This window comes from Gopherus flavomarginatus, chromosome 11, assembly GCF_025201925.1.
Source record: "Gopherus flavomarginatus isolate rGopFla2 chromosome 11, rGopFla2.mat.asm, whole genome shotgun sequence".
Classification (NCBI taxonomy): Eukaryota; Metazoa; Chordata; order Testudines; family Testudinidae; genus Gopherus; species Gopherus flavomarginatus.
In genome coordinates, this window is record NC_066627.1 from 14822086 (window position 1) to 14848793 (window position 26708).

At 41.5% G+C, this 26708-nt stretch overlaps 1 protein-coding gene and 1 pseudogene across 1 annotated transcript; both read right to left on the reverse strand.

Annotated features, from left to right (window-relative positions):
- Window positions 1-203: 203 nt before the first annotated feature.
- On the reverse strand, window positions 204-1102 carry LOC127030851 (olfactory receptor 11L1-like; annotated as a pseudogene).
- Window positions 1103-6879: 5777 nt separating this feature from the next.
- Window positions 6880-7704, reverse strand: LOC127031282 (olfactory receptor 6N2-like). Its single transcript, XM_050918030.1, has one exon. It carries the CDS (start codon window positions 7702-7704, stop codon window positions 6880-6882), a length of 825 nt encoding a protein of 274 aa, XP_050773987.1.
- Window positions 7705-26708: the final 19004 nt, after the last annotated feature.

Sequence of the window (26708 nt, forward strand, 5' to 3'; positions counted from 1 at the left end):
TCCAATTGAAAATATATTGGTTAATCCCCAACAATGCTTAAATAAATTAGAAGAATGACTCCAACTGAAAATCAGTGAACATTGGCCATTGGCCATGGTATCCTAAAAGTCACTCTGGCAATTTTGAAAATCTACTCCAATTTCATATTCCACTTAACACCCTCATAGATGGCACTGTGGTTCTTCCATATTACCGTCTCATTCTAGTAAAAGATTTCCATATGGCTTTTTTCACAGATCAGAGGGTTTAGCAGTTGGGTAATGACACAATAGAACACAGACACCTTTTTGCCTAAACCAAAGTAATATATGCTGGGGGCCTGACATAGGTGAAGTTGATGGTCCCATAGTAGATGGTCACCACGGTGAGGTGAGAGGCACAAGTGGAGAAGGGCTTTTTCCGAGCTTTGGCAGATGTCAGCTTCACGATGTTGGCTATGATGTTGATGTAAGAAGACCTGATGATCAAGAAGGAGCTCAGGATGACCACAGAGCTGCAGATGTATGCAATAGCATCCTTAAGGTAAACGTCAGAGCAAAACAGTTTGAAGATTGGGTCTGAGTCGCAGAAGAAGTGGTTGGTTTTCTGAGGGCCACAGAATGAGAGCTGGGAGATTAGAATTGTGGGCAAGAGTAGGGAGAGGAATCCACCAACCCAGGAACTGGCGGAGAGGTGGAAGCATAACCTGTGGTTCATGATGGTAGTGTAACACAGTGGGCTGCAGATTGCTAAGTAGCGGTCGAAGGCCATGACGGCCAGGAGGAAGCATTCAGTGGCTCCTAGAGAAAGGAAGAAGTAATACTGAGTCACACATTCGTTTACTGTGATGGTGATGCTCCTGGACAAGAAGTTGGCCAGCAGTTTGGGCACAGTGACTGATGTGTACCAGATATCTAGGAAGGAGTTCTTCCCCAGGAAGAAGTACATGGGAGTATGGAGGAGAAGTTCTGCCAGGACAATGACTATGATGAGAAAATTTCCCATGAGTGACAGCATGTAAATGGACAAGATGAACACAAAGAGGAGAACCTGGAGATTCTGAAGGCTGCTAAATCCCAGGAAGATGAATTCCTTCACTGTGGTTTGGTCTGCTTTTTCCATTGCTGCGTAGTGATTGATCTGGGTATAGGAGATGAGATCAATGGAGTGATTCAACACTAGCAAACACTGGGTAGTAAAAAGAATATTCATATGAATATAAAATAGAGATGGACCAGAGCCCCAGGTCCAACCACTGTCAGACTAACCAGAAATTGATATCTTGATCTGAATATTGTGTTTGGCTCTTCAGTCTATACGATAAAGATCCCAGATAGGGTTACTTTCAAACTCTGAATCCATTGTAGATCGGAACACCATGCCAGGTTGCAGGACTCTTTATTTACATTGGGAAACATTGGCTTATCTGAATGTAACCATTGACCTCATGTAAATACTGCTCACTCCTGTGATAAGGAGATTCACAGTTCAGCATTTTGGCATTTTAAGTCAATTTCTAATGTAAGCATCAGTGTGAGGTACCACAATTCAATAAACATGTTTTGGATCTGATTCGTGAAGTCATCACTCAGACCTTACTCAAAACTTTACTGACAATGGTATTTAGGTGCCAAAAGCTGCAGATCAATGCCAAGTGGAATTTACAAAAGTGCCTAAATGATTTAGGCACCTAACTCCAATTAACATTCTGGGAGTTAGATGACTAACTCATTTAGGCACTTGTGAAAATCTCACTTGGCACTTATCTATACCATTCAGTGCATAAATATCTCAGAAACATACATACATAGAAATACATAAATTAGCATATACACAAATAGACATTTGCAAACTGATAAACAAACCCAGACATACAGATATAAACAAACCATTGGGCTATAGAATCAGTCTCTCTCTCTCTCTCTCTTTCTCTCTCTCATAACATTCTTTGAAGGGTCTTGGTTTCATCTCAATGTGCTTTTTTCCCCACAAAACTGAATTATTGTTTTCCAACCAGCCCTCGCAACCCAAACCTGAAATGAGTAATTTGGTCCAGAGTCTCAAAGTATTTAGGCTCCAAACAACCACTGAAGTCTGAAGTCTACAACCTCTGAGAACCTTTGTCTTTCTCAATGATATTTACATGAGTGTAAAGTATTTAATTAAATCAATTTGTCGACCGAAATCCAAAGATATCGATTATGATGACAGGATAACGGTCTAGGAGGAAATGGACGGAGACCATAGAACACAAACACACACAAACACACACCCTATAGCCTTCAGACTGCCATGGAGGTCAATAACTATCAATCTAGGCTTGATTGAATGATAGGCAACTTTGAAACTAACAGAAACTAGATAGATAGATAGATAGATAGAATTTATCAATTTTGTGGTGTAATTGGTCTCCATCCTACATTTCAATCCCTTTCCCTCATATGTATGGCAAACTGAAAGAACATAACTTCATTGCAGTAAAAGGAAGTGAATCCATTTACATCTACTGATGGTTGACTCAAAAGGTATCTTCTGTTCTTTTCTATTCTAGGCCTTCTACCACATCAATATCCATGACATGACATCTGAATATTCTTCTTCCTTTTTGTGATTTTGCATGAGTGTGTGTGCAATACCCTACCTTTCTGCACCTTAGATTTTGCTTTTGCATGTATCTTCAACAGGCAGCTCTTGCTTTCTGAGATCTAACTATACAAGCGAAGATCTGGCATTTATTCCAGTTTATTAGAGGAAACCCTTGGGAATCTGAGCTCTGTCTGAATACAGAATTTGTAAAAGACATAGATACAAATATATAGATAGTTTAATTAGGCAAACACTAGTGTGACCGATATTTACATTAACGTATCAGTTTAAATGTCAAGCAACAGATACATTTGCTTTGAGAGAAGTCACACTAGTCAGGAAGGATGGTGTTATCTTAAAAAGCTGGGCAGGAACTTGGGGAGTCCCATGTAAATTTCTGGCTCTGCCACAGAATCCTTGTGTGATCTCATGCGAGTCACAGAGACCAAACCCTTTTGAATATATTTTGTCAGCTGTTCCCATTGACTCCAACAGAATCTGTCTGTCATAAACAGATAGTTAAGGGTTAATGTCTCTTTCACCTAGAAAGGAGTAATCTGAAACACCTGACCAGAGGATCAATCAGGAAACAAGACTTTTTCAAATCTGGGTGGAGAGAAGTTTCTGTCTGAGTTCTTTGTTCTTTGTCTTGTGTCTGTACCCTCTCGGCTATGAGAGTGATTTTTCTGTCTCCTGGCTTTCTAATCTTCTGTTTCCAAGTTGTAAGTACAAGATAGTAAGACAATAAGGTTTATATTGTTTTCTTTTTGTATTTACATGTGTGTGGTTGCTGGAATGTTTAAATTGTATTCTTTTTGGATAAGACTGTTTATTCATTTTTTTCTTTTAAGCAAATGACCCTGTATTTGTCACATTAATACAGAGAGACCATTTTTATGTATTTTTTCTTTCTTTTTATATAAGCCTTTCTTTTTAAGACCTGTTGGAGTTTTTCTTTAGTGGGAACACCAGGAAATTGAGTCTGCAGCTCACCAGGGAATTGGTGGGAGGAAGAAGTCAGGGGGAAAATCTCTGTGTGTTAGATTTACTAAGCCTGACTTTGCATACCCTCTGCGTGAGGGCGGGAAAGAGATTAGCTATCTCGGTACTTGTGTTTTCCAGGACTGGAAACAGGGAGGGTGGAGTCCCTCTGTTTAGATTCACGGAGCTTGGTTCTGTGTATCTCTCCAGGAACCCAGGGAGGGAACACCTGGAAGGGAGAAGGAGGGGGAAATGGTTTATTACCCTTTGTGGTAAGACTCAAAGAATTTGGGTCTTGGGGTCCCCAGGGAAGGTTGTTGGGGGGACCAGAGTGCCCCAAAACACTCTAATTTTTTGGGTGGTGGCAGCTTTACCAGGTCCAAGTAGGTAACTAAGCTTGGAGGTTTTCATGCTAACACCCATATTTTGGACACTAAGGTCCAAATCTGGGAAAAATGTTAACGCTGTCCCACTGATTTCAATGGTGCTACACTGAGTTACACCAGCTGAACATCTGAACCAGGACAAATAATTGTTCTCTTCAGGGTTAGGTTTTAACTATGATCATTAATGAACTTATTCATGATAGAATGATGGAAAATCATTATAACTGACAGTGCTTATGTTTGCTTTTTATTTAATTTCTTACATTTTCATACTGAGTTATGTTTGTATAATGCAATTCATACGAAGAGCTGTATATTATATGAGATTTGTTTTACCCTCCACTGAAACGTAGCCACTTCTGAGGAAAAAACCACAATTGCCCAGATAATTTTCAGCTATAGCTGGTGTTGTTAAATGAATATGTTTATGCTAATACATTTCTCCTCAGGTTGCTTTACCAGTTCTACAGGCACAGAACAATACTACACAAGGGTCCAGGGAAGGAAGTAATATGCAGTTTGTGTAGGACATGGGGCTACTTGTAATATGTTATTAATATTATTTGTTCCATCAGTTTCTCTGAGAGTTATTGTCATAGAGTTTAGAGTCAGAAGGGACCACCACATCATCTGGCCTGACTTCCTGAATATCAAAAGTCATCAATCCCAACCATCCACCTACACACTAACCCAACAGACAATATGATTACAAGTAGTTAATTCAAGCAGGGGTTAGTTGCATGTATGCAAGAAAGGGGGCAAAGTTTTAGAAATCCTCCCCGATTTACTCATACTTATAAGACAATACAGGTATAATTCACTTTGAAGTTTTACTTCGGTTGATCTTGTTTGTTTTGGCAGAGGAGATGGGAGACCAAACACATGAGGTATTCAAGATGGAAAAATTGGAGCAAAAATCTTTGGGTGAATAAAGGAACAGTCTCTGAAGGCCAAGGGAGTGTGAATGAGGAACAACTGGGAGCAGACTGAACCCCAGTCCTCAAGGGAAAAAGGCTCTGACATAAGTTAGACCAGAGTTTCTCAAACAGGGGTTGCCGCTTCTGTAGGGAAAGCCCCTGGTGGGCCAGGCTGGTGTGTTTACCTGCCCCATCTGCAGGTCCGGCCGATTGCGGCTCCTACTGGCCACGGATCACTGCTCTGGGCCAATGGGTGTTGCTGGAAGTGGCTCGGGCTGAGGGATGTGATGGCCACCGCTTTCAGCAGCTACCATTGGCCTGGAGCAGTGATCCGCGGTTAGTGGGAGGCGCGATCAGCCGGACCTGCAGACGGGGCATGTAAACACACTGGTCAGGCCCACCAGAGGCTTTCCCTACACAAGTAGCGATCCCTGTTTGAGAAACCCTGAGTTAGACCTACCTTAGCCATTAGAGATATGTACAGGCCTTTTATTGTGTTACCATCATTTTCTCTTGTTATGTTGTGTTCCTACTGTAGAGATTCTGGGTATGTCTACATTAGAAATGCTATAGTGTTGCAGCTGTGTCATGTAGACACTTATTACAGTTAAGGAATGGATCTTCCATTGCTGTAGAAAATCCACCTCTCCAAGAGGCAGTAGCCAGGTTAATGGAAGGATTCTTCTTTCGACCTAGCAGTGTCCACATTAGGGTTAGGTTGTCTTAACGACATGGCATAGGGAATGAAATTTTTCACATCCCTGAAAGATGTAGTTAAGCTGACCTAACTTTTTAGTGTAGACTAGGCCTAAGATTCATAGACAGATAGATTCCATGGCCCAGAAGGGACCATTGTGGCCTTCTAGTCTGACCCGGTTATCAATGCAGTACAGAGAACTTCCCCAGAATAATTCTTTCTCAACTAGAGCAAATCTTCAACAACATTTTGTTTGGAAAAAGCTGTTTTCCAGTGTTTCATCTGCTCTGCATCTTAGCTAACATAATTATATCTGCAATGTATGCCCTTGGTCCCATCTCTTACGATGTTTGGTCATTCCATTTTGGAGTGTTGTGAGTCTGGGGTCTTTGTCCCACCTCTTTTGTAACCCATAGGAGGAGTAAGGAGTGATGTTGTGTTCTGGCCAAGGCTAGGCTTTTCTTTGGCTTTTAATGTGTCTTATGCCTCCCTCATTCCAACCCTCTTGCCCTTCCTAACTGGCTGTTAGACCTTGGCTTGAGAGTGAAGGCAGGCAACCTTCCAGTGTATTCTCATAATTACATTCCCACTATACCCTGTAACACTTTCAACTGTTATTATCTGCTTTCCTTATACTAACAAACCCATCTGGCTGGACAGAAGCAACACACACAGTGCCTTTGTCTTTTGTTCACACTTGATAGTATAAGATATAAGAGTATCAAAAAGTCAATCCAAAATTCTATCCTAGACTCACAAACAGGCCAATATACTAACACACAGGATCCCATTGCAGGACTGGTGATGGCAAGAGGGCCGTAAACTAGAGGGGTACAGCCTGGGAGACCAGAGAAGGGTCAAAGATGAAGCCTTGATGAACTTTGTGCAAATGAAATTCTCAGTGAAATGTAATTGCAGATACAATAATTTGGTTAGGATGCCCAGAGTAAAGCTTCACATCGTGCAAAAAATTACAATGGAAACTTGAATGAACAATGGAGACAAGACCACATGTTTACCTGAAAAAAAATGTCACCTCCTAACAGCCATTTAGATCTGTACTTATTCCAGGGGAAGGACCCTCCCTACTGAGCCATCCATACCACTCACTGCAGTACAATGTCCCTTAATACTACTCTGGGCATTGGAGTAAAACCTGTTGGATAGCGGAAAGCGCAGTCTACTGAGCCACCCACTCTGCTCACTGCAGCACAGTGCCCCCTAGTGCTTCCTTATGGTAATTAGGGCTTTTCTCAGAGCCTTTTTCATCTCCCTGTTCCTGAGACTGTAAATCATGGGATTTATCAAGGGGGTGACCACTGTGTAAAACACTCACACTACTTTGCCTAGGTTGAATGACTGATTGACCCCTGGCCGGACATACATGAAAATAATGGTCCCATAATAGATGGAAACCACAGTGAGGTGGGATGCACAGGTGGAGAAGGGCTTCTTCCACTCCTTGCCTGAAGTCATCTTGAGGAGCGCACCCACAATGTGCACATAAGAAGCTATGGTGAATGCGAAGGAGCACAGGATCACAACAGAGGTAAGCATGTATCCGGCCACTTGCTGGATATAGGTGTCAGCGCAAGACAGCTGGAAGAGTGGGTCTGCATCACAAAAGAAATGGTCTATTTGGTCAGGGCCACAGAAGGGGAGCTTGGAAATCATGAGTGTAGGCAGCAAGGGGGAGAGGAAGCCACAGACCCAACAGGCAATGGCCAGATTGAGAGAGAGCCTGTGGTTCATGACACCACTGTACTGCAATGGATTACATATGGCCAAATATCGGTCATAGGCCATGGTGGCCAAAAGGAAGCATTCAGTGGCCCCTAGAGAGAAGAAGAAGTAATATTGAGTAATACAGTCACCCACAGTAATGCTGGGTCTCCTGGACAGGAAATTGGAAAGCATCTTTGGAACAGTGACCGAAGTGTAGAAGACCTCCAGACAGGACAAGTTGCAGAGGAAAAAGTACATAGGTGTGTGGAGTTGAGGATCCAGCAGTGTCAATGCAACAATGAGGGAATTCACAACCAGGGATGTGTTGTAGATGATTAGAAAGACCAGGAATAGGGACATCTTCACCATCCATTGACTAGTGAATCCCAGTAACATGAATTCTCTCACCACGGTCTGGTTGTTCTGTTCCATGTCTCTACTAGTCTTGAAATCTGAGAGATGCATAGAATCACAGAAGTTAGACATTTGGTGGTTCAAATACTATCTCAGCTGGAAGTTATAGGAAATGTAGGGAGAGGAGGAGGAGAAGGAGAGAGAGAGAGATGCCATGATTCTGGTTTCAATATTTTTATAGATAACATGATTGAAAACAGTATCAGAGTTGTAACTGATTTTTTTGTTTACTGAAAAATGGGGCAATGGTAAATGAAAATGATCAAATACTGTACATACATATTATGAATAAAAGGCTATGTTGAGCCAGGCAACCACAGGTTGGTTAGTCTAACATAAATCCTGGGCAAAATAAATGAAAGGCCAGTAAAGATTTAAACTGATAAAGAATTAGAGGATAGGAATATAATTAAAATAGACATAATTCAAACAAAGTGTGTTTTAATACAGGCAAAGTAATGCTATACATCTTGGAAAAAGGATTGCAGGCTGGACCTACAGATCTGAGGACTATATCATGGAAAGCTATGACTGAAAAGGATATAGTGGGCATAGTGGACAAACTATCAAACATGAGCTGCCAGTGTGATGCTGTGGTAGAAGAAAAACAGGATAAATGTCAGCTTTGGATGTATAAACAGGGTGTCGGCCAGAGAGGCTGATTAACCACTGGAGGAACAAAACACTATCTAAGGAAATGGTGAATTCTTTGAGCTAGTCTACATTAAAGGGTTAGGTTGAACTATCTACATTGCTCAGAGCTTTGAAAAATGTCACTCCTGTGCAACACAGTCAGGGTCAGCTCTAGTTTTTTTGCTGCCTCAAGCAAAAAAAACTATGGCTCCCCCCCCCTCCAACACACTCCCTTTTTTTTTTTGGCTCTTACATATGTTTGCACTTTGCAGTTTTGTTTTGACTGTTTAAAATTTTAAAAAAATCAAAACAGAGAATTTTTAGTTAGTGAAATAAAACAATTTCCTACTGGTGTAATTTTAACATTTAATTTTAACAAAAACACAAACAATTTGAGTTCAATTGTACACTTTAATGAAAAACATTCAGTGTCTTCCGTTTCTCATAAATTAAAAGAATTTATATGAACTGAATTTTTCTGGTTTTTATACGTGTGTAGTCATTTAATTTTAACAAAAACACAATTCAAACAATTTGAACTTAACTGTACACTGTAATGAAAAACGTTAATGTCTTCCAGTTTCTTATAAATTAAAAGAATGTATATGAACTGAATTTTTCTGTATTTTACACTTGCATAGTCTTTTAATAAGTCAGTGAAATCTAAATTTTTTTGCAATAGCACTTTCAATTGAAATTAATGCAAGTCCTGACAAATGATTTTGAGACATGGTGGACCTCAAATCATTTTTTTATAATTTCAGTTTTGAGAAACTGCTCTCACCAGAAGCCATTGATACTGGTAATGTTAAAAGTTTCTTCACATCCTTCATCTGAATGGTATTTTTTAAAATATTCCAGCACTTTATTCAAAATCGTCTTTGCCTTGGATATGTCTATGGTTATGTTCCGCATAACTTTGCTGGTCAAATTAATTTGATTTAGAATATTATGCCAAACAACCATGCAATATAAAAATTGAAACTGTGTCATTTTCTGAGCCAATGTTTCAGCTTCATGTTGAAATGAAGGAACATACGACAAGTCCTGGCTTATTTCTAATAATGCATCGTAAATCTCTCCTGATGAATATCAAATGGTCTAATAGCATCTATCCTGCTTTCTCATCTAGTTTGACTTAGACATTTAAGTGTGAGTTTTTGTTCAAGATGCTTCTTCAAGACTGCCCAACAGTGTGTGGGAGCACTAAAAAAGTTGTAAATCGTTTGCATTGTGTTAAAATATGAAACAGCATCTTTTGATGATTTGGCGGCATCACTGACAACCAGATTGAGCGAATGTGCATTGAAAGGAATGAAAAAAGTTTGATTGTTTAAATTCACTATTTTTTGCTGTACACCTGCATGTCATCCTCATACTCTTGACTGTCATATTTTCTAAAGGTATTCCACAGTGTTCCAATCTCTGCAGATTGTTGTTCATCTTTATCAGTTAATAAAGGTAATCTTTGGCTTGATTGGTCTTCATCAGTTGATGAACAATCACCTTAAATGCATTGCTTAGAGCTTTCTCCTTGATTGTCGACTTTTTTGAAATACTTTTTTGAAGTATGAGATAGTTTTTTGAATTCTTGTTGCTGTTTCTCTCTTTGTTGCCAGTAGGCAGCAATAGAAAGTCATTTTCATTTTGTCCCGGCATTTTAGCCCTATAATCACTGGCACCAATGTGAAACAGAAATTAGCGCGAATGGCACTGATAGAGCAGCACAGTATACACACATAATTATGATTTGAGTGACCGTGTCACATTGTGACGCAATATTTTTCATGTCACTCTCCTATTGCAATACTGTACTTGCCATAGGTAAGGTGCTAGTCAATGGAGCAAGAGAGCTCCACACGAGCTCAGATACACACTGGACCCAGCCCTGCTGGTGTTTCCCAGCACTGAGGCTGCCAAGCTGGGAACCCAAGGAGCACGCAATGGCAAGAGCTCTGGGGCTGGAGGAGCCAAGGAAGACGTGCTGGGCTTTCTGGACAGAAACTGCCCCTCTGTGCCAAGTCGCTTGCCCCCTGCAGTGCGGGAGGCAGAAGGAGACTCCAGGCACTGGTGCACTGTGCGGGGCTGGGGTGGGAGGCAGCAGCCTCTGGGTCTCCAGCAGGCAGAAGCTCCCCAGGGGTCCCAGGGACCCTCCTGCCCAGCCTGACTCTTACCTTACTGTGGATCTGGCCTGAGGTGGATTCATCTCCCATCGCTGCTGCTCCAGTGGCTTGGGGTTGGTGTTGCCGCTGAATCCCAGCCCTGCTCATCCTCGGTCTTCGCCTTGGCCCTGGCACAAGTTTCGGCTCAGCCCAGGTGGCCTCTCCGCTGCCCTTTCCCCTCCTCCTGCAGGAGGTGGCGCAGAGGGGAGGAGCGGGAGGAAGCAGAGGCAGGGACAAGTTGAGGAGGAGTGTCCCATCCTCTGCAGCTGGGACAGGGCCACCCTCTCCCGCCACCACTCTCCTCAGGCGGAAGCCAGTAGCACAGCCCTGTCCCGGCTATAGAGGACGGGCCACTTCTCCTTGGCTTTCAGTGACAGGGACAAGCCGAGGAGGAGTGGCCCATCCTCCACAGCCGGAGCAGGGCCCCACTACTGGCTCCCTCCTGAAGGGTTTAGGGTGACCGCTGCCCACGGGGGATGGCAGGGACACGCTCCTCACTTAGTCAGCTCCCTGTCCCGCCGCAACCCGGTGGCAGAACAACAAGCTGTTTACTGCACCCCAGGGCTGTCACAATCCAGTCCAGGATGCTGCTTGAGGTTTGAGCTGGAGCCCCAGCATTATGCCACCCCATGTATTTTGCCACACCAAGCACCTGCTTGTTTAGCTGGTGCCTAGATCCACCCCTGAATGCAGTTAATTCATCCCAGTATAGATACTGCTAGGTCAGAAGGATTCTTCCACAGACCTAGATACTGCCTCTCGGAGTGGCAAGTTCACTACAGTGATGGAAGACTCCTTGCCATTGCTTTGTAAGCGTGTACACTACATCATTACAGCAGCTCAGCTGCAGCTCGTCCACCATATCACTGTCATGTTTCTAGTGTAGACACAGCCTAGGTGTCTTGAGTCTTCAAATTCAGAGTAGATGTCTTTCCAGAGGTTGAGCTTTAGCCAAACACAAGTTGTTGGGTAACTGGGTGAAATTAAATGACCTGTGATATGCAGGAGGTCAGACTAGATGATCTAATGGTCCCTTCAGAACTATAGGGATCTAGTAAACATCCAAGAAAAATATTGTGAAAAATGTCATAAAATTGGAAATTTGTTCCATATCAAGCAAGTTCAAAGTTTCAAAATTTAACATTAAACTACATTTGGATTTTTGAAACAGCTCTCCCCACCAACATATTTGTGGACTTTTTGGGGAGGGAGTGGGGCTTGGAGAACCTAAAATCAGATGAGTAGAATTGCTAATCAGACATCATTTTCCTTTCTTTTCACTGGAGACTTCAAACTGAACACAGCCTTCTCCTGGTTGAAATTATTGCATGGATTTTAAAAGGTGTTCGCTCTCCCCCTTGAAGAATCAGACCTATTCCAGCTGAGCTGGGATATTATAACATTTCCTACACAGATTCATTATGTGCCACTGAATGCATAAGAAACAAAACAAAATGCTACTGTTCCATCACTGGCTATTGAATGGTCAAATTTGTCTAATGGATAAGGCACCAAACTGTGTGTCAGAGGACCTAGGTTACCTTGAAAGCTCCAGACATGTCCCTGCTCTGTGCTCCATCCATTAAAGAGGTCTTTGTAGAGCACTTTGAGGATGGAACATACCCATAAGAGACCTAGAAGTGGCACATGTTCTTATGTTGTAGATATATCATATTTCCTCCTATGTTTCTATATTTACTTTAACTGTGGGACATACTATCCAGATGGTCAGGGAGCAAAAATAAAAACATAATTAAATATTCACTTTCCTTTTAATATCCATCTGGACAATGGAATATACATGGTGGATATGATGTTGACATTTTCACTCACCCTAGTCTTAATTCTACTCTCATGTACCCCGGTGTAAGCCAGGAGTAACTCCACTGGAATCAGTGAGCCAGTTTTCCTTCCACCCCCACTGGTGTAAATCAAGTGTCACTCTACTGATATCAGTGGTGCAAAAGCAGTATAAGAATCTAGCCATTAGTCCCTTTTCTAGCAGACCTTTCCTGGAGTAATCCTGATTTTTGTGAGTGTTTGTGGAATAGTCTGGCTGATACTCAAAAATTCACTTCTTGTTTAAATTTAATCATCTCCATTTTAAAAGACACTCACCCTTTCTGGCACTAAGCTGGGGACATCTGTCAGATCTTGGCCGTGGTTGGAGCTTCTTCACGAAATGCTGGAAGTTTTCAAATAGGCTGGTTTTCTGGACTTGGCTATATATCTGTGAGAAAAATCTATAGAACAGGTGAGGATATTAGAGAGTGAGTTTGAGTTACCGGCCATGCATGTTCCGTAGTTTTTGTACAAAATGTGATTTAACTCAGATGAACTAATTAGTAGAGTTGATAGGTAGCATTTATAATTAGACACAAGCCCTGGGGACACAAACTCAAGAGAAATCTAAATATTTTATACACTGTGTACAAAGAAAAATGACTTACTTATAATTAAGCATTTGAAAGTTAGTGGTTGAAATCCTAGTTCTGCTGAAATCAATGTCCAAACTCATTTCATCCAGTGTGTGGGTGAGATAAGCCCAATTATGGTATCTTTACTCATATTGAATAACTACTGACTCTGTAAGTAGGTCTGTGGAATCAGTGGGACTGTTTGTGGAATAGAGATCTACTAACCATGAGTAAGGGTGCTGGAATCACAACCTACATTCTTTCATGGCAGCCAAATTCAACTCTCCTTACAAAAATGTAAGTCAATGTGTCATAAACAGATAGTTAAAAGTTAATAGAACAGGAGTACTTCATGTCTTTTTTGCCTGTAAAGGGTTAACAAATTCAGTGAGCCTGGCTGTCACCTGACCAGAGGACCAATCAGGGGACAGGATACTTTCAAATCTTGAGGGAGGGAAGTTTTTGTGTGTGCTGTTAGTTCTTGGTTGTTGTTCACTCTGAGGGCTCAGAGGGACCAGATGTGCAACAGGTTTCTCTCCAATCTCTCTGATACAGTCTCTTATATGTCTGGAATAGTAAGTACTAGGTAGATAAAGCGAGTTAGGCTTATGGTTGTTTTCTTTATTTGCAAATGTATATTTGGCTGGAAGGAGTTCAAATTTGTATTTTGCTGAAAGGATTTTACTTTGTATTTGTATACTTAGGCTGGGAGGGTATTCCCAGTGTCTATAGCTGAAAGACCCTGTAACATATTCCATCTTAAATTTACAAAGATAATTTTTACTCACCCTTCTTTAATTAAAAGCTTTTCTTGTTTAAGAACCTGATTGTTTTTTTATTCTGGTGTGAGACCCCAGGGGACGGGGTCTGAATTCACCAGCGAATTGGTGAGGAGAAAGGAGGGATGGGGGAGAGAAAGGCTAATTTCCCTCTGTGTTAGGATTACTGTCTCTCTCAGGGAGAGTCTGGGAAGGCGAGAGATAAGAAGGGGGGAAGGTGAATTTTCCTCTCCGTTTTTAGATTCAAGGAGTTTGAATCACAGTGAACTTCCAGGGTAACCCAGGGAGGGGAAGCCTGGGAGAGGCAACAGTGGGGGAAAACGTTTTCTTTCCTTGTGTTAAGATCCAGAGGGTCTGGGTCTTGGGGTTCCCCGGGCAAGGTTTTGGGGGGACCAGAGTGTAGCAGGCACTGAAATTGGTGGCAGCGCTACAGATTCTAAGCTGGTAATTAAGCTTAGAGGAATTCATGCTGGTACTCCATCTTTTGGATGCTAAGGTTCAGAGTGGGGATTTATACCATGAACACAGTGTATCCTAATTCCTGCCCTCCCTGACCCCACAGTTCAATTCCCAAGAAGAGAGATTGAAAAAGGTGCATCTTGTGAGTAGTGTGGTCTTTATCTGGCACCATATGATATCGCTTTAGTAGGACATCTCACTGCAGTTAGATGATGCCAGTGCTCCACAAATTGCTCCAGCTGCCTACTGTTTGTTTAGCCATATAAATCCCCATATGGCTTGGAGTCTATCAAGATTTCTAAAGACTTCTAGAGTTGGTTAAACATTTTTAATTAACATTTGTATTCAGTGGAAAATTAAGTTTTCAATTAAAACAAATTGTTCATGAAAAATGTCTCCTGTCCATAGAAATTTTCACTTTTTGTTGAAAAACCAAAGGCCTACAAACAAAAAAATGCAAATATTTCAATTTGGATATCCTTCCATAGTACCTCATGGTAGTTGTAGTTACATTTCCTCATGGCACCATTATTCTTTACAGGCTGGGTACCCCATCTGGACAACATCTCCAATGAGGCATCATGATATGGGACCCCAATGATGGCATCATGATATGGGACCCCTATGATGCAAACTCCTCCAGTCTCCATGAGGGGAGATGTGGTGCATCATGGGAGATGAAGTTTGACAAGAAAGCCTGGTCCCTGGAGAATAATTGAAGCATGAGGCACCAGAATGAAAAATTTCATGTGGATTTTCAGCCAAAATATTTTAATTTTTGGTTGGATAATTTTGTATTTTGACTGAAATATTTCCTTTTTCAGCCCAGACATTTTGCAGGAAGGTTTTTATTTATTTATTTAGTTAGTTATTTTGCCTTTTCAGTAAAAAAAAGTTAATCTTTTCATGGAAAATTTCAATAAAACATTTTTAATTAAAATTTTTCATGGGAAAAAAAGACCAGTCTGACCAGCTCTATTTTTATTTCTGCTTTGCTTTTGTCATCAGAAACATCCAAGTTGCAGCCCATTTGAGAGAAAAGAAAATCTCACTGATTTGTCTCCCGTAACTGAACTCCTAATCTTAATCCTTCCCCATTCTTAATCCTTCCCCTTTAACAAAAATATCTGTTGGCCTTGAGGGCACATTTCAAGAACTATGTCCTTTATAGATATTTGAGGTCCATGTGATATCATGTAGGTGATTTATTTACTTTATGCTCACTGCAAAAATGATATACTAGGTAAATCCCATTGTGACATTACCCAAAATGCGGTCTGGACCGAGGGACAGCTGTGTCCCCTCAAATTTCCATCCTGGTGTGCCTTTTACACAACTTTGCTCTGAGATCAACTACTCCTGGTCTGCTCACACACAGCCTTCAACATGTCTAGCATCCCAGCTATCCTGCATGAGTGCTATACCCAGCAACTCATGAATTACATTGCAAGGCAAAACAAGCAAACTCCCAATCCCAGACTTTCCCCCAGAAATGTGCATCTTGTACTGCCCAGCACCCACCTGGACAATACAAGCACATGTAAAATCTGTCATTTCATTAATAGAAAATGATCTGCACAAATCTTCTTATCTCAAATGGAGTTCCCCAAATACTTCAGTCCAAACACACACTGGATTTGATAAAACATAGAACAAGTTTATTAACTACAGATAGATTTTTAGTGATTACACGTAATGAGGCATAAAAGTCAGAATCGGTTACATGAAAATAAGAGTTAAAACACAACTAACACCTAACCTAACTAGCTAAATGAATTCAAAGCAAAGGTCTCTCTCACCACATGCTTCAGGGGTCTCACTGGCTGGAATTCCAGTTCAGTGTTAAATTCCTTGTCCTTCAGGTGTTTGTTAATACCATGGGCAGAGAGAAAGGGCATTTTTGGGGCATCTATTCCCCTTTCTTATAGTTCTCTTTTTCTTTGAAAATCATCTCCATCTGAGCTTCAGTGGACAGAAGGTCTGTGGGAATGGGAACCTCCAGATGTCTCTTTATCAAAATGTTGATTTCTCCTCAGATCTTTTTTCCTGCCAAAGAATGGCCAGTTAACCAGGTGAGAGTCTATTTAATGTTGTTGACACTAGGCTGAGGCATCAGTTTGTCTTTTGCCTTTGAGGAACTGGTTTGTGCTTGCTTTTCTGAACTTAGAACGTATCTCAGTAATGTTATACAGTAGAATATTACAACTTTATATAAAATGTTTTCACACATATTTTACCAGGACAATAATGATCTGCAAATTATGAATTTTGAAATGATATCTCATAAGGCATACTTTCTACAAAATCTATAAAAAGAGTGAATATAGGGATACAGCCTGTCACATCCATACATGACTGAGAGCCAGGAACAAGATTTTGGGTAGGATGGCATTTTTCTTCCAGTTCAAATAAGAAAGAAAGAAAGAAAGAAAGAAAGAAAGAAAGAAAGAAAGAAAGAAAGAAAGAAAGAAAGAAAGAAAGAAAGAAAGAAAGAAAGAAAACACAATTCTGGACAAAATCATATAAGCACAAATTCCAAGTGTCATGATTACATGATTACATGATTAGCTTTAGCTCTGCCCCCTTTCTGGTTTCTTTGAGTACACTACTTCAGGAGCCAGGCCTTGTGCATTTACCTCTGCTGGGATGGAATCATTCAGCTTTCTGACTCTTAGACCAATCCCTGGGCAACAGCACTCTGTGTATTAGCAGTCTTTACCCAACAGGTCCAACAGGGTTCAATGCTTGTGTTCTTCCTTTTGGGATCTTGTGAACAGAGACAATGCAGGGACCAGACAACCCTATTAAAACAAAGTAGTTTTTTATCTTAACATTAGGAATAAACATAACATAAGAGAAACAAAAAGGGATTGTAAAACAACAAACAACCTCACCAACCCCAAAGGAAGCTTAGGAACGTCCACTTTCTTCACACTCACTAGTAGAAACTTGAATATTTACTTCTTTAGAGATAGAAAAAGTGCTTTTATATCCAGCAGCATTCCTTTGTCTTATCAGTTCCTGGAGACTGGGGGCCCTGCTAGTCCAAACCCAGTTTGGTGGGCTCAACAGAATATTGAACCTGTATCCTGAGGTCCAATGTTCCCAATAACCCCTAAGCGTTTGCTGAAAGTAGTCTTATAATTGGTCATTGTTTTGCCTTTCTGCTTCTTTCGCAGTAACACTCTTGGATAAACCCAGAAAAGTCACATAGTAGGCATTCCAATAACCAGGTCAACATACAGTATTAATAAATCATTACAGATAAGCCCCATTGCTGCTACATCATTATGTATTGCAAGAAGTCAGAACATTGCTAACCACTGGCTGACATTTCTTTCATTGATCTGTATCATAGATTCAATTATCAAGACTAATGTTACTTGAGGAATCTGAATTTCTCTAATATTTTCCCCAGAGCTGCCTTCACTTCCCTGTTTTTCAGGCTGTAGATGATGGGGTTTAACATGAGCGTTAAGATGCTGTACTGGATGGAAAACAGTCTGTCCAAAACCTCTGAGGATGCTGAGTTGGGGCTCAGATACCGGAACAAGCCAGTGCTGTAGAATAAAACAACAACAATCAGGTGGGAGCTGCAGGTGGAGAAGGCTTTATGCCTGCCCTCTGCAGAGCGTATCCTCACAATGGTGGAGATGATATGAATGTAAGAGACTAGCTTAACAGAGAAGGTGATGAGTCCTACCAACATTGCAGAGGTATGAAGCAACAGTTTATTGGTGAAGGTGTCAGTGCATGATAGGTCTAATACTGGAGGAGGCTCACAGCTGAAATGGTTGATTTTTTTGGGCCCACAGAAATGTGCATTTAATAAGGGAAGAGTGTTTATCAATGCACATATAAACCCCACAATCCATGCACCAATCACTAGCTGACTGCAGACATATTTGTTCATAATCCTCATATAATGCAGTGGATTACATATAGCCTCATAACAGTCATGAGCCACTGCTGCCAGAATGAATATTTCACTACAACCAGCCATGAGACTGAAGAAGATCTTGGCAATGCAGCCACTGACAGAAATTCTTTTCACCTCTACTAGGAAATTCACAAGCATCATAGGGACTGTGGCTGAGGAATAAGAGATATCTGAGAGGGATAAATGGAACAAAAAAAAGTACATGGGTGTGCTGAGGCAAGGATCAGCCCCCCCAGCATGATCACCATGTTCCCCACTAAGGTGATAAAATAAATAGCTAAAAACACTAGGAAGAGGAAAATTTGGAATTGTGGATCACTGGAGAGTCCCGAGAGAATAAAGTAGTTCAGAGCACTTTGATTTTCCATTGACATTTATTCCTCAAATATGTGAGCTGTAAAAATAGAAACAGAGATTAACAAATGTAATATGATTAAATGGAAATGCTATAGGGGCATAAACTCTTGGCAATGAAGAAGCCAATGGACTGCACATCTATCTATCTATCTATATCTGGATTGGCACAAGGTGTTTTCCAGAGATTACTTTTGGAAATCAATGCTAGCGAAGAATTTATCATCTCCTTGGTAGTTCTGCCAGTGTAAACCACTCATGGGCAGATGCACATCTGGTGCAAAGCAGCAAAAGCCTACTTATGTCACTGGGCCAGTTCCTCACCTGACGTAAATCATGATAACTCCACTGAAATGAATGGAGCCATGCTGCTTTACACCAACTGAAGATCTGTCCTTGCACATACTGTGTACAATCTGCACTTTGAGGTGCAATTCAAGATACTGTACTGTTTTTTTAATATATCATATAGCTAAATTCAGTGCCTTGCATAGTGTCAAGTATCAGGGGTAGCCATGTTAGTCTGTATCCACAAAAACAACAAGGAGTCAGATGGTACTTTAAGGACTAACAGATTTATTTGGGCACGAGCTTTTCTGGGTAAAAAGCTACTTCTTCAGATGCATGGAGTGAAAATTACAGATGCAGACATTATTCCACTGATGCATGATGAGAAGGGAGATACCTAACAAGTGGAGAACCAGCGTTGACAGGGCCAATTTATTCAGAATGGATGTAGTCCACTCCCAATAATAGATGAGGAGGTGTCAATGCCAGGAGAGGGAAAGCTGCTTTTGTAGTGAATCAATAACTCCCAGTCCCTATTCAAGCCCAAATTAATGGTGTTACATTTGCAAATGGATTTTATTTCTGCAAGGCACTGAATTTAGCCATATGAAGCAGAAATTCATCAACCTTATCAAAAAACTCACACAGATATAGACAGACATCATCTTCCTCTCCAAATGCAACAGAAGGACATCATATCAAATGGACTGAAGATAAAATATCCATTGCAATCGACACACTATACTGACTATGGTGAGAGACTGTGCCATGCACTTTAAAAGAAACTGAGGAACCACTTGATCAGCATCCTGTACAGCAGATAGGAGAAGATCAAGAATGAGCTCTCAAAACTGGAGACTCTCATACAAAACCAACCTTCCACACAAACTTCCATGTGGCTGGACTTTACAAGAACGAGACAAGCTATTTACAATACATACTTTACTTCTCTACAGAGGAAAAAGCACAGTAAACTATATAAACTCCTACATGCTACGGGGGCTACAGTAGCGGTACCCTTACCTCACCCAACAGTATTGTTAATCTATCCAACCACATACTTAGCCCGGCAGAAGATTCTGTCCTCTCTTGGGGACTCTCTTTCTGCCCCATCACCCCTACGAACATGATTTCTGCAGTGATTTAGAGCCTATTTTCATCTTCTCTGACTCAAGAAATATTTTCAACACTCTACCGAACAGTGCACTGACCCACAGGACTCCTACCAACACCACAAGAAGGCAAATTCTGCATGTACTCCTCCTGATGGTCGAAATGACAGACTGGACTTCTACACAGAATGCTTCCGCAGACATGCACAGGCTGAAATTGTGAACAAACAGCATCACTTACTTCATAACCTCAGCTGTACAGAAAGTCATGCCATCCACAGCCTCAGAAACAACTCTGGCATTATAATCAAAGGGGCTGACAAAGGAGGTGCTGTAGTCATAGTGAACTGGAGGGATTATGAAACGGAGGGTGCCAGGCAACTCTCCAATACCACATTCTACAGGCCACTATCCTCCGATTGCACTGAGGAGTACCAAAAAAACCTACACTATCTGCTCAGTAACAAATCTATATGGACATACCCCTTGAGCCCCGACCAGGGGTATTCTGCTACCCAAGATCCATAAACCTGGAAACCCGGGATCTCCCATCATCTCAGACATTGGCACTCTTACAGCAGGATTATCTGGCTATTTGGACTCACTCCTCAGGCCCTATGCTACCAGCAATCCTAGCTATCTTAGAGACACCACCCACTTCCTGAGGAAACTAAAATGCATTAGTGATCTTCCTGAAAACTCCATCCTAACCACCATGGATGTAGAAGCTCTTTACACCAATATTCCACATGAGGATGCACTACAAGCTGTCATGAACAGTATCCTTGATGAGGCCACAGCACACCTAGTGGCTGAGCTTTGTGACTTTGTCCTCACCCACAACCATTTCAGAGTTAGGGACAACTTATACCTTCACGTCAGTGGCACTGCTATGAGTACTCGTATGACCCCACAGTATGTCAACATTTTTATGGCTGACTTAGAACAATTCTTCCTCAGCTCTCATCCCCTAGCTCCCCTCCTCTACTTGTGCTATACTGATGACATCTTTATCATATGGAGCCACGGGAAGAAGGCCCTTGAAGAATTCCACCTGGATTTCAACATTTTCCATCCCACCATTAACCTCTGCCTGGACCAGTCCACACAAGAGATCCACTTCCTGGACACTACAGTGCAAATAAGTGATGGTCACATAAACACCACCCTATGCCTGAAACCTACTGACCGCTATCCTTATCTACATGCCTCCATCTTCCATCCAGGATACATTACACGATCCATTGTCTACAGCCAAACCCTAAGATACAACTGAATTTGCTCCAATCCCTCAGACAGAGACAAACACTACAAGATCTTTATCAAGTATTCTTAAAACTACAATACCCACCTGGGGAACTGAGGAAACAGGTTGACAGAGCCAGATGGGTACCCAGAAGTCAGCTACTACACGACAGGCCAAACAAGAAAAATAACTGATAACACACTGGACATCACATACAGCCACCAGGTAAAACCTCTCCAGCACATCATCAATGATTTACAACCTATCCTGGAAAATGATCCCTCACTCTCACAGACCCTGGGAGGCAGACCAGTCCTCACATACAGACAGCTCTCCGACCTGAAGCAGATACTCACCAGCAACTGCACACCACACCAGAGAAACACTAACCCAGGAACCAATTCCTGTAACAAACCTCATTGCCTACGTTGTCCCAATATCTACTCTAGCGACACCATCATAGGAACCAACCACAGCAGCCACACCATCAGGGGGTCATTCACCTGCACATCTGCGAACATGATATATGCCATCATGTGTCAGCAATACCCCTCTGCCATATGCATTGGCCATACTGGACAGTCTCTACATAAAAGAATAAATGGACACAAATCTGACATCAGGAATGATAACATACAAAAGCCAGAAGGACACTTCAATGTCCCTGGACATTCTATGACAGATTTAAAAGTAGCCAGACTTGAACAAAAAAAAAAACTTTTAAAAACAGACTTCAAAGAGAAACTACAGAGCTAAAATTCATTTGCAAATTTAACGCCATTATTTTGCGCTTGAATAAGGACTGGGAGTGGCTGGCTTGCTACAAAAGCAACTTTCCCTATCCTGCCTATATCTACCTCTGGAAATTTCCACTACATGCATCCGACAAAGTGGATATTCATCCATGAAAGCTCATGCTCCAATATGTCTGTTAGTCTATAAGGTGCCACAGGACTCTTTGCTACATTCCCTCTCTTGGCATTGATGTGGATATAGTGGATGTAGTCCACTCCTCATCAGTTATTGGGAGTGGACTACATCCACAATGATTGAATTGGCCCCTTCAGCACTGGTTCTCCACTTGTTAGGTATCTCCCATCCCTTCATGTGTCAGTATAATAATGCCTGAATCTGTAATTTTCACTCCATGCATCTGAAGAAGTGGGATTTTTACCCAGGAAAGCTTATGCCCAAATAAATCTGTTAGTCTTTAAGGTGTGACAGGACTCCTCGTTGTTTTTCTTATTATTTTTCTTCTTCTTCTTCTTCTTCTTCTTATTATTATTATTATGGGGAATGTGCCTGGTTTATCAGGTAGAGTCTATATATATAATGGTATTTATTTTCAAACCTGAAAATGTGCAAATTGAAGAACATGGAGACATTTATTTTATGTTTTAGAACTTGAATCAAAGACTTTATTGATTCGCTTGGACACATCAGAATATGAATTTCACTCACTTTATCCACTGATAGAACTGGAACCCCCCATAATTCTGTTGCCAGCTATAGCTTCAAGTCTCTGGGCCAATACTGCTCCACCATTCTGCCTGGAAATGAAGGAGCAAGTGACATTTGCTATTATTATTTCCCTATTTCTAACGGCCACAGATGAGCTCAGGGTCCCGTGGTGTCAGGCACTATACATACACTGAGTGAGAGACAATCCATGCCCTGAATTCCTTACAGTCTATACTGATAACAAAGGGAGAGGCAGAGTGTAAGGGTAAATCACTACTACGAAGCACAGTGGAAGGAATAAGAATCAGGTCTTCTGGCTCACAGTCTAATGCCTGATTCACAAGACCATTATGCCTTTCAGACAAGCAAGCTTTAAAATAAAACCTCATGATATATAAAGATAGAGTCCCACGAGAAAGGTTACAGTGATGGGATATGTGAAAGAGCTATGCTGGGTATCAGGTGAATGGAAATAAACCATTGTACCTAAAATGAGGTTTTAAAAGAATCTGGGATATGTGACTATGGACGACTGGTTGCAGATTAGATCACTAATTAATCGGGGGTGGAATTTTGAAATTTTGAAGGGACTTATACTCCTAAATAACTTAGGGCCATATTTTTAAAGGTATATAGATGCCAAGTGAGAGTTTTGAAAGCACCTCGGTACCTACAACTTTGGGTGCCTAGATAACTTGAAAATTCCACTAGGAACCTACATATCTTTACAAATCTGGCCTTTGAGCACTTTGTGAAATTTCATCCTGGCTGAGAAGGTGAGCAAGAAAGAAATAGATAAATCAATAGATAGATAGATAGATACATAGTCCTTTACAAGGCGGCTAAACATTTAACCTTCTGTTGAATACACTTTATCAACAAAGATGGGCTTCTTTGTTCTTAATGACTGCACTGAAGATCTGCCAGGTCAGGGGTGGAACAATTATGGATTCAAGACCTCTCAAGTTTATGCTCACTGCCAGGCAAAAGGAATGTAAAACAATAAATAGATCTAAAACATAAAAGGAACTCACCTGTTAACAACAGGAAGTGAAATGTTAATGCTTGTCCTTCAGTATTCTGAAATGTTGAATGAGAGATAAAGAAACAAATTCTATCACAAATATACATTCTTTATATCTATCTATCTATCTATCTATCTATCTATCTATCTATCTATCTATCTGAGAAACTCGTTTCCTTGAAAAGACATTAAGGTATTTTAGTGGAAATGGATCTAATTTGTATATATATCTCACATCTGAACAGGGGGGCAGATCTAGCTGAGACAAATGCTCCCAACCAATTTATTTGGAGTATGTTTGTTTCTTTTGGGACATGGTCTCCGAACGTCATCTTTCCATCCTATTAGTTTAATTTGAGAGAAATTACATAAAAGTGAACAAGTAGATTGTTTTCTGCTCTAATCAGAATAGATCATTGCCTCCAGTTTTATATAAAGCTTGTAGAGGAAAAATGGGTGATAGAACAGCTAGAGTATGAGACTTTTCATGAATTTTGCAGTTTGAACTAAAAAAAAAATTCCTACAAGATATTTGTGATAAATTTACTTCCAATCTGTTTATGTTCAATTGCCATGACCACGTCTATCTTCATAGATATTCAACATCAAGAACAAACTGACCTCAAATATGATCGGGACTCTCGATGCTATCAGGTCTACAAATATTAAAAGAGAATGATACTGACTGGGCTTTTCAAAGGACAATAAAGGACTTGGAGCTAATATTTCATAGTAGGTTTTCAAAAGTATCTATGTTCCTAGTTTCCATGTAGGCAGCAAAGCGCTTTTAAAAATCTGTCACTAGGTGCCCAGATCCCAGTGAAATTCAATTGAAGTTGAGTACTTATTTCCTCTAGCCTCATCTGAAAAACCAAATCAACATTCCAAATAATAACAATAAATACAAGTGCAACGGTGCATGAATTATGGTAAGGCTAATGGTTGGAATTTACAAGGGTATTAGATGTTAGGATTTTGGGTCTAGAGGTGTCTTGGGCCTGGTCTACACTATGACTTTAGCTCAAATTTAGCAGCATTACCTTGATTTAACCCTGGACCCATCCACACAACGAAGCCCTTTTTTTTTACTTAAAGGGCTTTTTAAATTAATTTCTTTAGTCCACTTCAGACAAGGGGATTAGCACTGAAATCAGCCTTGCCGGCTTGAATTTGGGATAACGTGGACTCAATTTGACAATATTGGCCTCTGGGAGCTATCCCAGAGTGCTCCATTGTGACCGCTCTGGACAGCACCCTCAACTCAGATGCACTGGCCAGGTAGACAGGAAAAGGCCCATGAACTTTTGAATTTCATTTTCTGTTTGACCAGTGTGTTTGAAGAGCTCATGCAGAACTCATCGGCATGGTGTGCATATTGCCGGGGCACATTGCCCGGCCCGTACCTTGTGAGAAGTCTATGACCATGTCCCTCTCTTCACCATGCTACTGTTGGCTCCTTGCCCAGTTTTGTGCAAAATAATTGTCTGCCATTGCTTTGATGGAGGGAGGGGCAACTGATGACATGGCTTACAGGGAATTAAAATCAACAAAAGAGGTGGCTTTACATCAAGGAGAAACACAAACAATTGTTATACAGAATGGCCCCCTCAAGGACTGAACTCAAAACCCTGAGTTTAGCAGGATGTTGATTTCACAAAACAAATCGGGTCAATTTCTTGTTTTGCTCCATCTATCTTTTACATCTTAGGCTGGCAGCAGACAGTGCAGTTTGACGGCTAGCCATCGTCATCTGCTGGCTGCTCGTCAGAAGATGGTGCAGTACGAGTGCTAGCCATCGTCACTTCCTGGGTGCTCAGCCAGAGAATGACCTGGCTGAGTCACTCCCATGTCTGCCCAGGCGCCCCTGACTGCCCTCACCAAGGTCGGCTAAAAGAGCACCCAGGTATATGACAACGATTGCTACCAATTGTAATGCACCATCTGCCACCAAAAGCAGTCCCATGTCTGCCAGCACCCAGGAGATGTACGGTGATGGTGAGCTGAGCGGGCTCCATGCTTGACGTGGTATGGCGTCTGCTCAGGTAATCCATGAAAAAAGGTGTGAAACCATTGTCTACCATTGCTTTCACGAAGGGAGGGAGAGGAGGGCCTGACAACATGTACCCAGAACCACCTTTGACACTATTTTTGCCCCATCAGGTACTGGTATCTCAAGCCAGAATTCCAATGGGCAGCGGAGACTGCGGGAACTGTGGGATAGCTACCCAAAGCTACCCACAGTGCAACGCTCCGGAAGTTGACGCTAGCCTCGGTACTGTGGATGCAGTCCACCGACTTAATGCACTTAGAGCACGTTGTGTGGGGACACACATAATCAACTGTATAAAAATGATTTCTGAAAAACAACTTCTATAAATTCAACCTAATTTTGTACTGTAGACATATCCTTAGATTTATTTGAAAATGCTAGCCAATAAGAACAAGAGAAATAACTGAACTAGATCTCTCACTAGCAGATATTTTCAACAAAAAGTAAGTTTGAAGTAAATCTTGGAGCATGTTCATGGCAGAGGAATTTTGAACATGAAATATAGAGTCTTTACACTGGGGAAAAAACTCATTCTAGGTGTTAGGTAACATGCATCTTACAGAATAGACTCATAGACTCATAGACTCATAGGTCAGAAGGGACCAATCTGATCATCTAGTCTGACCTCCTGCACAAGGCAGGCCACAGAACCCCACCCATCCAATTTTATACAACTCCTATCCCAGGACCGAGTTATTGAAATCCTCAAAAATGGTTTGAAGACCTCAAGCTGCAGAGACACCACCAGCAAGCGACCCGTGCCCCACGCTGCAGGGGAAGGCGAAAAACCTCCAGGGCACCTGCCAATCCGCCCTGGAGGAAAATTCCTTCCCGACCCCAAATATGGCGATCAGCTAAACCCTGAGCATGTGGGCAAGAGTCACCAGCCAGCACCCAAGAAGGAGTTCTCCGCAGCAACTCAGTACCCATCGCATGCAACATCTCCCCGCAGACCACTGAGCAGACCTGTCTGGTGGTAATTCAAGATCAATTGCCCAAATTAACGATCCTATCATAACATCCCCTCCATATACTTATCAAGCTTTGTCTTAAAGCCAGGAAAGTCTTTTGCCCCTACTACTTCCCTCGGAAGGCTA

Excerpts from the sequence above, each read along its gene's own strand:
- LOC127031282 (XM_050918030.1), bottom strand. The coding sequence starts at position 7,704 with ATGGAACAGAACAACCAGACCGTGGTGAGAGAATTCATGTTACTGGGA.